Here is a 14100-nt window from a genome sequence, read left to right on the forward strand (position 1 = left end):
CAAACAATGATTTCTTCTACTGAACTATATCGCAGTAGGTCATTAACTGATGAGACCGTGTTGGGCCCTTGGCCAGACACCAACAGTGCAACTGCGGTCACAAGAGCAGTTATAACCTTTTTTGGAAACAACTGGACTATGTGCGCGGCTATAAAATGCGTCTCAACTAGAAAGAACACTACATACTCACCTCTCTATCTCACCATCGTCATCCATTATTCTTTCTTTTTCCCTTTCCCTTCCCCCAGTGTAGAGTAGCAGGCTAGAGGAAGCTATCGCTCAGGCCGACCTCTCTGCCTTTCTGTAAATAAACTTACCTTATGACGACCAAAGACCCACGATGTTGTATTCCAAGAACCGTTTATTCCTCGCATCCCTGAAAGCCAAGGAGCAAAGGCGAGCCATTCTGAGAAGCACGCCATTGCTTCACTGCGCTAGAGTGACCTCGTTGCGCTGCACCAAGGTAGAGGGAGGGGTGCGTTGTGATGAAATTTGCCCTCCCCTCTTCCCCCCTTTAGGGAAGACCCCGGCGCATACCCTACGGCGTGTCCACCCAATTCATGGCCGATTTTCGCGCAGTGGGTAGACCTCTACGCGCCATTCTAGTGCATCATCATCAACATTATCGGCAGCAACAACATGGCGGCCGTCGATCTGGCCTGGGACGAGCCGGCGCGCCGCGGCGGCCGCTACTCGCCGCGCGCCGTGCGACGCCTCGCCTCGTTGTCCGAGGAGCGCGTCACCGACGACTCCTCGGACACGCTGGTGCCGCGCAGACCGTTCCGGTACCGCATGCGAGACGACGACTACGGCGAAGAGTCCGAGTACAGCAGCGGCAGCAGCAGCGAGGTCTCGTCGGCGCGTCCCCGCAAAAGCGGCAGCAGCGGCGTGCTCGGCTGGAGCGGAAGTCCCGCGCCGGGCTCCGTGTTCGCCGTCGTCAGCACCGCCGTCGTGTTACTCTGTTCGGGGGCGCTGCTGTACCTTTACGTGAACTGGTCCAACGACCGGATGGGCCAGCAGCAGCTCGCAGCGGCCACCAAGCGCGCTCCTGCGGCCGCCGCTTCCGGTGCGAGCGCCGTTCCCTCTAGCTCTCCCGCCGCCGAGAACGCCACCACCGAAGCGGCCAGCAAGCAGGACTCGGAGAGTTCGACCGAGATACCGTCGCAGCCAGAGCAGCGGCAGCAGAAAGAACAGCCGAGTCCGTTACACAGCGTGTGCCTGACGCGCTTCTGCCTGGCGCATTCGTCCTACCTCGAGGGCTTCCTGGACTGGGCGGCCGACCCGTGCGCCGATTTCTACGCGTTCGCGTGCAGTCGACGGCGGCGGGCGTCCGACGCGCTCCTGGTGGCGCGCACGGAGCGCGCCCTCCTGGAGGCGCTACGCGCCAGGCCGCCGCCGCTTCTGGGACTGTGCTGGAAAGGGGCGACCCGGACCGGACTGCGACAGCTGCGCGAGCTGCTCGAGGACGTGGGCCTGGCCGGATGGCCGTACCGCAACAACCGAGACCACGTGGACGCGTGGAGGGTCGCGGCCACGCTTACCAGGGACCTCGGCTTGGACGCGCTGCTCGCCGTCGAGCTGCTACAGGTGTCGCACCGGTTTTGTTTGCTTGACAATATGTGCGTGCGAAGGGTACTGTAGACCTTTTCACTGAAGGTTCCCATGCTGTCACTGTAATCTCACCAGGATTGTGGTAAACAGGCGTGAGCTCGCCCCTAAAAAAAATCACTGCCTAAGCTGCAATGTCAGCCTTTGCACCCCCGTGCCTTAGTCCAAAATGAATGTATTTCTCCTTTCCCGTGAAAAGGGCTATAGTTCCTATATATAGATATTTTCACTGGAGAGAAGGAAGAAAGAGAAACGTCTTTATTCACAAAAACATGGAGAAGGAGGGCGTGAGAGGAACCCCTAGTCCGGGTTCCCTAGGACGACTCCAGCGACGAGCCGGGCCCGCTGTATCAGAGCTCGGAGGACCTCGGGAGGTCCATCGCGGAGAGCATCATCCCACAGCTCCTCGTTACGTAAAGGGTGAAGGAAGGTAGGTAAGGGAGGAAAGATGTTCGCAGTGCACTCGATCGAGACATGGAAGGTCGTGGGCGAGTTTCTACAGCCGGGGCAACGGTCTGCATAGTACTGTGGGTAGAATTTATGAAGTGATACTAGATCGGGAAATGTTTTAGTCTGTAGCTGGCGTAACGTTACTGCTTCCTCTTGCGAGAAAGATGGCGGTGGGGCGCTCTGAGTAACATCTTACTGTGGCACGGGAGTGCAAATGCTGTCGTTGCCGCGGCGGTGCGTTTTTGTAGTGTATGCTTATTTACCACAGCTCATAGAGGACTGTGGTAGCACCCAGGAAACTTCGTTGAAAAGGTTACAGGCCTTTACAAGGAACACTTCATTTCTGTAATGTACGTGACATGGGAACGCATATGATGATGTCACTGCCTCGGCGGAGCGTTTTTGGTGGCCATGCCTATTTACCGCAGCTCGTAGGGGATTATGGCGGCGCCCAGGGAGCCTTCCGTGAAAAGGTATATCTGTGTGATGGATAGCTGCCTACTTAAATAACTATATGACAGGCAATGGCTGACGCCTCCTTTTATCCTCATAAATGAAATGGTTATATACGTGAAATAACGTACAACTAGCCTCAACGAGGATGACCACGCTTCAGCTAGAATTTACGCGGTTGGACGTCATTTGAACGAACAATGATATAGCGGAGTATCACTTATAGCGAACAAAACACAAATTTTGATTTGCCACGCTTCATTTTCAATGGCATTGATTATTTTTTTAGAACGAAACAGAAAATGCGAGTGTCACTACTATATCGGCTATAATGAAGTAATATTTGGTTTGCGCGATGTTCAAAACTCGAAAGGTAGCACAGAAAGCAAAAGAATAATTGAGAGACAATTCACAACCACGTTTTCTTCTAAATGTGGCTGTGACATTAGTAATTTGGCTAAAAACGTTAATTGTCACATTCTTTTTTTAAATGTATGAGAACGCAAGCCTGTTCTGTCAAACGAACTTTCAATTGTAATTTCACCTCATGTTTCGGTCTGTTTAGTTTTATTTGCCACCGGGAGACAGTAAGGATTACGTTGTTTATAATGAGCTTGAAGCCCATAATAATTCAATGATGCTTCTAAGGCTTTCACGCCAGTGAAATCGCAGATCTGTTTGTGCCGATTCGAATCACGTATTAAAACGGATACTGTATATTCGTGGTCTCCACGCCGCTATTTTATAGCGAGGTTCGGCGATATTTAAGAGGGACACACCGCGGAAAACATTGCACAAGCCCTTAATTCGCCATCCAGATTCGGTTTGAGCGCTTCACGTCGCCCGTATCTTGAAGGTGTGGATAGTGTGGCCGATAGGAAATGAAGGCTGAAAGAACTTAGGTCTTATAAATGCTGGCAGACTGATAACGATTCTAACTAATATCAAAAGAGCTGTGACGAAAAGCACACATATGCATATCTTGTAGCACGTCGGTTCGACATATATGTATGTACATTCATATATTGTAGATATGATTTTATGCGGACCACATTATTTACGAATGTGGCTTTATGTGTACCCTTATATCGTGAATTACGGTAATGTATAATCATATTAATGATTTTTTATTAACCTTTTGGAAGAGCATGAATACAACATTGGACTGTCAAAGCCGCATTGGGTTTGAAGGGCAGAGCATATACGAACAGCAGACACAGAAATTGTAGCTAACACACACACACACACACCTTTTTCAGGAACACATGGAATAGAAATGGGCGCATACAGAAAATGTGAATTTGAAACAAATGCAAATGACGTCACTTAGCCTTAAATGAGCTCTGCATTCGTATATGCAACAGTGACGAAGCAAACTAAATCCATGAAACACTTTCGTAAAGCTATAGCTTCTGCGCTCGTGCTGTGTATGTATAGTCATGCGGTACAAGTATAGCGTTGTACCGCATGACTTCGAGCGGAACCTTGATGAGATCAAGTGGCCGCAGACGGGCAACGGCCAGACGCTGGTGACCCTGGGAGAGCCGGACCTTCTCATCGGGCAGCACCGGGGGCGGCGGCTGCCGCGATGGTACACGGACGGCGCCGCGGCCGCGTTTCGCCTGGTGGGCGGCTCGGGGGAGCCCAACGCGAGCGCGGGCGTGCGCGACTTCTCCGAGAAGCTGGCCGAGATCTCGAGCAGCCGCGGGGAGGACGACTTCGCTGCCAGCCGGTTTCGCGTCACCACCGCGGCGTCGTACGCCGCGTACAAGCCTCTGCTTTCCCTCGTGCTTCGCGGCCTGGTCACGGTCCACGACCAGACGAAGCTCCTGGTCAAGAGCGACCGGTACCTGCGCGCTCTGCGCTCGGTGCTGCAGATGACGCGGGCCTCGGAAGTGCTCAACTACCTCGGCTTCCGCCTGATGGTGCACGTGTCGCCGCTGCTTCAGGGCGAAGAGTTGCGCGACCTCTGGCAGCTGCACCTGAAGGGTGCCATGGCGCCCACCACCGGCTGGCCGCGATGGAAGCGCTGCCTGCGCCTACTTGAACCCCTCCTGCAGGAAACGTACATGTCCGCGTTGGCGCCTCTCCTGGACCCCAGGTTGGCGTCGCTTTCGGCGCTCGCCGCGGAACTCAAGGGACGCATGGTCGCCTCTTTACCCTCGCTTCCGTGGATGTCGGCAAGCGACAGGGCTCGCGCGCGCAATGTTCTGTCAGCGGTGCGAGTGCGTTTCTCCTACACGCCCTACGCGGCGTCTCCGGCTCAACGCCACCACCAGAGGGCTCCGGTGGCGCGTCTCCTACCTGCGTATCGGGACGCCTGCCGCTCGTCGTTGGCGGCGCGACTGGGAGGCCGCTGGAAGGGCTCCGTCTTCGACACCTGGCCGCGTTGGGACTGGGCCAGCGGCTCCGTGTTTGTACCCGCGGCGCTGCTGGACCTGGGACAACCCGCGGACCAGCAGTCCCTGGGCGTGCCGCGCATCGCGAGCCGGCTGGCCCGCAGTCTTCTCCAGGCGGTGCACCAGCGGAGCCACGCTCTGGGACGCGTCGAGTGGTCGCTGAACACGTCTACCGCGCTGCACAGGCTCCAGGGCTGCCTGGACGCTCAGCGCGGAGGACCGGAGCCGGACGGACTGTCGTCCCTACGCCACTGGCTGGACAGCGCGTCGCTTGCTCCAGCGCAGGCGCAGTTCTCGGCGTACTTGCGCGAGAGCCGCGTCGCCATGGGCGACACCCTGCGCAGGGGCCTGACGGCGCGCCAACTGTTCCACGTGCTGCTCGCCACCAGTCTGTGCGACGGACGCGAGCCGGAGGCGCAGGAGCGCGTCAACCAACCGCTGCGCAACTCGCAGGAGTTCGCCACCCTGTGGAACTGCTCGCTTGGCTCGCCCATGAACCCAAACCGCAGGTGCACGCTCTGGAGCGTTGCGCAGCAGCAGCAGCAGAAATAAAGGCGTCCTGTTTCGTCGCGCAGCTCAGCGATATAGCCGCTGCGTTGACTGAGAAGGGGTATCATACGCATCGTGTTATATGCAACTTAATGAAACTAACAAACATTAAAGACGAGGAAAGTATGGTTTGATGGGTTGCACAAGGCCCTTGATCAATTTTCGTGCATTCGTAAATCTTCTGAGAGTAGCACACATTAGTACGTGTATGCGTGCAGTGGATTCAAAGGCATCGCATGCAGTGAGCGTGTACCCCTTCTACTTGGCGAATTAAAATGGTATATGAAAAAGTTTTTTGTCGAGCTAAGACGCATACAACAAGGATATGTCAAACAACCGGTCCCCACTAATATAGGCAATGGTCCTCAGGCTAGTGTGAATTTCGTATTTTGGTGAAGTGCCTTAATCCAAAAAAAGTTTGACGGTCCCACACACGTTAGGGCTAGTTCTTGGGGCTTTCTGATACAGTTATCAGATGTCTCCGTGGTGGTATCTATAGGCATGCAGGAGCGTATGAATACGAGGCCCCACGACGTTGCCCCCTACCAACTCCTAAAATGTTTAATTGCACAATGATAGACTTCACCGCCATGCCGTGTCGGTGCACAAGAATGGCATTGCGGCAAAGTCATACACTTCACTATGTTCACTATGCTATACGATATACGCGAAAGTCCACAGTGCCATTAGAATGCAGTTTTGCCTACATTCTTGCTCTCATGCGTTTAACTATAGTTGCACAGGAACGTTCGGAGTATCTGCAGCCGAGTACAAGGAGAAAACCACAAAAATGACCAGTGCGGTATACGTCATCACATTTGCATGCACGACAGACGTATGCGGGCACACGCAGGCATGGCAAAAATTGCGTACGAACTTCCCGTAATCACGTGATGCGTCATTAGCGGTTCACTTGCTGATAGACTGATTCACTCACTAATATATAGACGCCTTCGAGTCCGTCGCGTTTCTATTGAGACAACGTGGAAGCTCAAGAATAAGCGGGACCATCGGTTTTTGCCTTGGATGTGCAAACCTGTATTCCATTAGTGCGGGAGGAGAAGCGCTGCTGTGGCTTGGTGGGGTGGGGGAAAACGCACCCTCATTGGACCTCCCCCCCCCTCCTCTCCCGAAGCCGACGGTGTTACTTACTGTGTACCTATAGAAAAGACGAGATGAAGGTTCCATAGCGGAGCATCGACGACGTAACGGATACAGCCGGCGCTTCTGCTCGACTTAGGCAGACATCCGCCGCCCCCCGTACAGACTGAGAAAACTCGGAAATTTTCGTGTGATCTCATTGGACCGAAAGACTGCCACGGCCTCTATCTATACGCTATCGGCTCAATCTGCCGACACAGCGAAGTTTGACAACTGTGGTGGTAAAAACGTTTACAACAGACGTAAATTATTTTCCCGTACATTGGCGGGTAACATGTACGTCAGAATAACGCAATTTGTGCTCCCAAAATAATACGACGCAGACCTGTCTAAAATTACGTAGTCTACACGGAATTCATAATACACTACAATACATTTTCGTACCTAAATGGGCACTTTGCGACTAAATAAGGATGTTTTTTTTTTTAGGGGGGGGGGGGGGGGCGTGCGATTAGTGAATACCACAAGGCCACGTGTCTGCTTGTGAATGCATCGAAAATAACTTCCTATTGTGACGACGCGAGATTGACGAGCACACAAAGCGCTTCAAACAAATACGATTTATCGATCGCAGGAAACAGCCTGCAACGACTTCTTCATCTTTTGCCCTCGGCCAAAGACACTCGCGCTCCTTCGTTGTCCTCACCACTGGCACATACGCGCGTAATTATTCCCCCTTAAAAAAAAAAAAACATCGTCCCGATGTTAAACGTTTGAGAAGCAAGGCGAAACCAAAACTGCACAGTTAGTCACTGAAAGTAAGGCTTCATCCGAAGCACGTGGACAATTTCTGGTGAATGTCTGCGCCGCTTTGAACACTGCACGCCGTCCGGAACAACCTCGTAGTTGACGTCACTAATGCGTCGCAGAACCTTGTAGGGTCCGAAGTATCTTCGCAACAGCTTTTCGGAAAGCCCACGCTGACGAACAGGTGTCCAGACCCATACTTTGTCGTCCACGTTGTATATGACGGGTCTGTGCCGGAGGTTGTAATACTTGGCATCGTCGTCTTGCTGTTTGGTGATTCGCAACCTGGCAAGTTGTCTGGCTTCTTCTGCTAGCTGGGTAAACTCTTGGGCGTCTGTCTCTTTGCCATCATTTTCATGAGGGAGCATTGCGTCTAACGTTGTTGTAACCTCGCGTCCGTAGAGGAGACTAAAGGGTGTCTTCCGAGTGGTCTCTTGACGAGCCGTGTTGTAGGCGAACGTGACGTAGGGCAAAATGATGTCCCAGTTCTTGTGCTCTACATCTACGTACATGCTTATCATGTCAGCCAGGGTCTTGTTGAGGCGTTCGGTGAGCCCGTTGGTCTGGGGATGATACGCCGTTGTCTTCCTGTGAGCTGTACCACTTAGTCGGAAAATGGTGTTCAAAAGCTCGGCCATGAACGCAGTACCTCTGTCGGTGATTACTATTGCGGGGGCACCGTGTCTTAAGACGATGGCTTCGATGAAAAATTGCGCCGCTTCAGCTGCCGTTGCCCGTGGCAGAGCGCCTGTCTCCGCGTATCGGGTCAGGTAATCCGTGGCGACGATTATCCACCTGTTTCCAGTGGCAGACTTTGGGAAGGGGCCCAGAAAATCCATGCCAATTTGTGCAAACGGTGTCGCCGGCACTCGAACAGGCTGCAGCAGGCCAGCTGGTTTGATGGATGGTGGCTTGCGGCGCTGGCAATCTAGACATGCCTGCACGTAAGTTTTGACAACTTCGGCAAGTCTTGGCCAGTAATAGTTCTGCCTTATCCTCGCCAATGTTCTTGCGTAACCCAAGTGACCAGCGGTAGGTTCGTCGTGACAGGCTTGCAGTACCTCACGGCGAAGCGAAGAAGGAACGACGAGCAAGTAGCTGCGGCCGGTGGGTGAAACGTTCCTCTTATAAAGAACGTCATTTCGCAAGCATGCAGTACGACGGCAGCCCTCTCGCAAATAACTTCGGAACGCTATTCGCTCGCCCTTGTAGGTAATCTATAAGTGGTAGCAGCTCAGCATCGCCGCGCTGCTGTTGAGAAAAGGTGGCAGTGTCCACAATTCCGAGAAAGGCCGTGTCGTCATCGTCGTTGTACGGGGATGCCGTCTCAACAGGAGACCGAGAAAGACAGTCGGCATCGGTGTGTCATTTTCCCGACTTGTAGGCAACAGTGAAGTCAAATTCTTGGAGCCGAAGACTCCATCGTGCAAGGCGGCCAGACGGATCTTTCAAGTTGACTAACCAACAGAGAGAGTGGTGATCGCTGATAACGGTGAATGGGCGGCCGTACAAATAAGGACGAAACTTCAGGACTGCCCATACCATTGCAAGACATTCTTTTTCCGTCGTAGTGTAATTAGCTTCAGCTCGGGACAGCGTCCTGCTGGCATGGGCGATCACGTTTTCATTGTTGTCCTTCGACTGTATACGAGCACTGCTCCAAGACCCACATTACTAGCGTCTGTATGAAGTATTGTCGGTGCGTCTTCATCGAAGTGGGCCAGCACGGGGGGTGTTTGCATTCGCTGACGAAGCTCGTGAAATGCCTGCTGTTGGTCTTCGCCCCATCTGAAGGGGGTATCTTCCCGAGTAAGCTGTGTCAATGGCCATGCGATGCGCGAAAAATTAGCAATAAACCGCCGGTAGTAGGCACAGAGACCTAAAAAACGTCGCACTGATTTTTTGTCTGATGGTGTCGGGAAGTTTGCCACGGCGGCAATTTTATCCGGGTCGGGTCGGATCCCTTGGCTGCTCACGACGTGACTGAGGAATCGAAGTTCGTGGAAGCCGAAGTGGCACTTTTCTGGTTTTAGAGTAAGACCGGCCAAGCGTATTGCTTCAAAAACTGCTTCGAGCCTTCGTAAGTGTTCCTCGAAAGTCGCCGAAAAGACAATCACGTCATCGAGGTACACCAAGCAGGTTTGCCACTTAAGTCCCGACAGAACCGTGTCCATGAGATGCTGGAATGTTGCTGGCGCCGAACATAAACCGAAAGGAAGAACCTGAAATTCATAAAGTCCGTCGGGCGTAACAAAGGCGGTCTTCTCACGATCTCTCTCGTCAACTTCAATTTGCCAGTAGCCGCTTTTTAAGTCCATAGACGAAAAGTAGCGTGCGTTTCGTAGTCTATCCAATGAATCATCAATACGCGGCAGAGGGTAGACGTCCCTCTTTGTGATCTGATTAAGCTTACGGTAGTCGACGCAGAAACGCAAGCTACCATCCTTCTTTTTGACGAGTACTACAGGTGATGCCCAAGGACTGTTAGACGGCCGAATAACACCATCTTCTAGCATCTTTTTCACCTGTTTTTAAATTACCTCACGCTCCTTTGGGGCGACTCGATAAGGATTTTGCCGGATGGGTCTGGCATCGGAATCCGTGATGATGCGGTGTTTCGTCAATGCCGTTTGACCAACTCTTGATGTGGATGAGAAGCAGCCGTGGAACTTGTTGATCAGCGTGAGAAGGCGGTCTCGCTCAATGGGAGATAAGATTGGACCAACGTCTACAGGTGTCGGTGTAGTGATAGTAGACGCTGCTGCTTCCTCCACTAAATGACAATCTTCTGTTTGCGAGAGTTCGTCAAAATAGGCAATAGCCGTGCCTTTAACTATGTGTCGGCGTTCTCTGCTGAAATTTGTCAATAGCAGTTCAGCGCATCCGTCAATAACAGTGATGACAGCCCTGGCAACAGAAATGCCGCTAGTGAATGCGAACTCCTTGATGTGTTCAGCGACGCCAGTACCATTTCGTAATTTGTCACAGTGCACGGATACGAGAGAACAACTTCGTGGCGGCAGTATGACGTCGTCATCGGCAATACGGAAGTGAGGTAGCTGGTGTTACTCATCTGTAGCAGTCTCCGAGCTTACAGTGAACGTTATACGCTTCTGTCACGGATGTCAATCACAGCCCCGTATTCGCGCAAGAAATCCATTCCCAATATGAGCTGTTTACAGCACTCGTGGAGAATGACGAGGGTGGCGACAAAGGTGGAACCAGCAATGAAGAGTCGGGCCGTGCACTTTCCAACCGGTGTCATCAACTGACCTCCTGCAGTTCTTATATTGGGTTCCTGCCATGGCATTTTTACCTTCCTGAGTCTTTCGGCTAGCTGTAGGCTTATTATAGAAAAGTGGGAGCCAGTGTCCACAAGTGCCGTCACTTGGTGGCCGTCAATGTGAACGACGAGGTCAGCGCTGATAACGTCGGTTACGTCGGTAGTTGTCTCATTCGTCGAATTAGTCGTTGCTGTCGTCTTCTTCGGTATCGATGGCTTCGAGCTGTCACTTGTCTGCAATGGGGGCTGTTCGGAATTTCGAATATTGGCAACCCCACCCCCCGAGGTCGCTGCGTCTAGTTTCCCCGTCGCGGGCTAGGGGACCTGCCCCTGGTGACGTCGGCAAAACTGCGACGATTAGGTGAACTGGGCCGCGCAAGAGATGGAGAACGTGGTCTGGGCATTACTGGATTCTGCGGCGGTGTGTTCACATGGGCGTAGTTGTACATGCGTTGATCGTCGTACGCAACGTAATCAGGGTAGCGAGGAAATCTCGAGTACTGAGCGTCGCGATAATGGCAAACTCTGTAGACGTGCCCAGCTTCGCCACAATGAAAGCATACCGGTCGACGGTCAGCGGTACGCCACAAATCGGTTTTCCGACGCTGGTAGGTAAGTGGAGACTCACTATTGGGCCACGTTGTGGGGCGACGTTGTGGGGCATGTTGGTTATACGGCATTCGTCTTGTCGGAGGAATCGGTGAGGTTGCGAAAGTGGTCGGTGCTGACAGTGGCTGTGTTTGCAGGGTTGGTGGTGGTCCAGTCATTGGGGTCTGCTGTGCTGAAGGAGCGACGACGGGGCGTCGGACTGCATCAGCATAAGTAAAATGTCGTCGCTCACCATTATAGCCGGATGAAGAGAGAGCATGGCGGACCTCATCCCGGACAACATCAGCGACAAAAGACAATGCCGGCGTCGGTTCAGTTGCTGGAATTAAACCAAGCTGCCGAAGCTCCTCCCTCAAAATCTCCCGGATGACTTCCCGCAGAGGCCTGTCGTTGTCGCAGAGGCTCGCCGCAGTCGTGACAGGGCTACTCGCTCGAACGTTGACCGGGTTCTGCTGGCGGTACCGTTGCTGTAGGGCCCGTTCAATAGCTGTGGCTTCTTTCGTGAACTCAGCTACTGTTGTTGGCGGATTTCTCACAAGCCCAGCAAACAGCTGCTCCTTCACGCCTCGCATTAGATACCGGAGCTTCCTGTCTTCCGGCATCTCGGGATCCGCCCTGCCGAAAAGACGGGTCATGTCCTCGGCGAACATAGCGACGCTCTCGTTTGGTTTTTGAATTCGAGCTTCCAAGAGACGTTGCGCATTCTCCTTTCTGTCAAGACTACTGAAGGTGTCAATCAGCTATTTGCGGAAGTCATCCCACGTAGCCATGCTTCTTTCCCTGTTAATGTACCACGTCTGGGCATTGTCTTTCAGGTAGAAGTACACATTCACGAGCTTGTCTTCTGGGGTGGCCCACTGGTTGTACTTCGCGCAGCGTTCGAACTGGTCCAGCCAGTCTTGTGCATCTTCATAAGTCTCACCATGAAAGCAGTCAGGAATCATGGGATTCTGAAATGTCATGTGCGATGTAGCTGCAGTGGCCATGGTGGTTGAAGGAGGCAAGCGATTGCTGGCAGTTTCTGGAAAGGGATTGAGCTCGGGAGCTAGGCCTCGCAGACGGCGGCTGGAACGGTGGACTGGTGTGTCGACGGGTGGTAGTGATTCCGGGCTTGAATGTCGGGTCCGCGAAGGGGTGCCAAGCATGAAGACGTACCCAGCACCTCCACCAGTGTGACGACGCGAGATTGACGAGTACACAAAGCGCCTCAAACAAATACGATTTATCGATCGCAGGAAACAGTTTGTTTGTTTGTTTGTTTGTTTGTTTGTTTGTTTGTTTGTTTGTATCCTTTAATCCATGGCTCGTACCCACTCTGGGGGATTGGCCAAGAGAACAAATAGTCTCATATGAACGATAACTGCATTATTGCTTACAACGAAAAAAAAAGGGGGGGGGGAGTTGTATAGTTAAGACAGTATGTTGGAAAAAAAGAAATAAACCAAAGATTTAGATAGTGAGAAAAAATCAATAACAAAGTAGACACTAATAGCTACAACTTGATTTTGGGAGCCGACCAGACAGCTGGTTTTGCCAAACCCGATTAATTTGGTATGTCACGGATTTATCCAGAATAGAAAATTACTTTTCGACCCGTTTTTTTTAGTATTTGTTAACGAGGGCTTTATGTTGAAAAACGTTTAGAGTCTTGAATAAAATTACACACCGCATCGAATGCATCTCTGTGGCAATTTCCCAAAACAGAGGCACCAAAACATAGAACATTTTCTGCGGTTAAATTTAAACCTAGCTTCGCAAATGGAATATCTAAAAGTCGTTTCCTAATTAATGCATAGTTACGACATGAGCCAAAATAATGTTCAATAGATGTTCAATAGTTTCTGATTCTTCGCAGAACGGACAAAGGGGGGAAAGTGTCAGACCAGCTCTGTGTAAATAAAAATTTAATGAAGGGACACGGCACCGGAATCTAGAAATTATAATTTCAAGTTTTTTTGACGGACTCCACTGGGCTTTCCATGGAAATTTGAGGTGCTGATAATCTGTCCATTGTGTGATATTTTCTAAACTATCTGTAAAAATAGCGAATTTCCTATATCTAACCCCTGATAAGTATTCTAACTCGGGAAGTACTGAAATTACTGGTCCATCGAGTGATGCTCGTGCCAAAGCATCTGCCAATTCATTTAATTGTAATCCGCAGTGACCTGGGACCCACACTAATTTGAGGAGTTTTAAATGCGGCGGTGCTAATGTGTGGAACGCTGCTAGGGCACGAGATTGTTCAGAGTTTGTCAGAGCTGCACACACCGAAAGTGAGTCTGTTAGGATGATTGCACTGGTCTCTGTCGTAGGAATTTTACGAAGGGCTAAAATAATAGCTACTAGCTCAGCTTCAAATATAGGAGTAAAATCTGGAAGCCTTACTGAAAAAGACCAGCCGAGGGAATCAGACGCAATTCCTACACCTGCCTTTTCATTGTTGACAGAAGCATCTGTAGCTATTACATGTATTACATGTAGCTATTACAGGAAACAGTTGTTGTTGTTGTTGTTGCCCCTTCGCACTGGCACATACCCACTATGGGGGATTGGCCATGAAATCTAGAAGTATCCTAAATGATATATATTAAAAGGTTTATCCTTAATCAAAAAACTAATGATGTAATAGAAAATAATAATTAACTAAAAAGGAATATTAAACTAAACAAATAATTAAAGATTGAATCAAGAAGAGAAAAGGTGAGGTAATACTACAGTGGAAGACAGAAATTTTGAGTAGACCAGACAACAGCCTGCAACAACTTCTTCGTCTTTTGCCCTCGGCCAAAGACACTCGCGCTCCTTCGTTGTCCTCACCACTGGCACATACGCGCGTCA

General features: G+C 51.3%; 1 protein-coding gene across 1 annotated transcript; it reads left to right on the forward strand.

The window, feature by feature from the left end:
* Positions 1-386: 386 nt before the first annotated feature.
* Positions 387-5749, forward strand: LOC142765713 (endothelin-converting enzyme 1-like). Its single transcript, XM_075867186.1, has 2 exons — positions 387-1587; positions 4020-5749. The coding sequence occupies exons 1-2, from the start codon at positions 640-642 to the stop codon at positions 5460-5462; spliced, it is 2391 nt and encodes a 796-aa protein (XP_075723301.1). The 5' UTR covers positions 387-639; the 3' UTR covers positions 5463-5749.
* Positions 5750-14100: the final 8351 nt, after the last annotated feature.

This window comes from Rhipicephalus microplus, chromosome 6 (genome assembly GCF_043290135.1).
Source record: "Rhipicephalus microplus isolate Deutch F79 chromosome 6, USDA_Rmic, whole genome shotgun sequence".
In the NCBI taxonomy this organism is placed as follows: Eukaryota; Metazoa; Arthropoda; class Arachnida; order Ixodida; family Ixodidae; genus Rhipicephalus; species Rhipicephalus microplus.

Excerpts from the sequence above, each read along its gene's own strand:
- LOC142765713 (XM_075867186.1), top strand. The coding sequence starts at position 640 with ATGGCGGCCGTCGATCTGGCCTGGGACGAGCCGGCGCGCCGCGGCGGC. Across the intron at positions 1,588-4,019 it reads TCGCCGTCGAGCTGCTACAG|ACGGGCAACGGCCAGACGCT; the intron begins GTGTCGCACCGG and ends AAGTGGCCGCAG.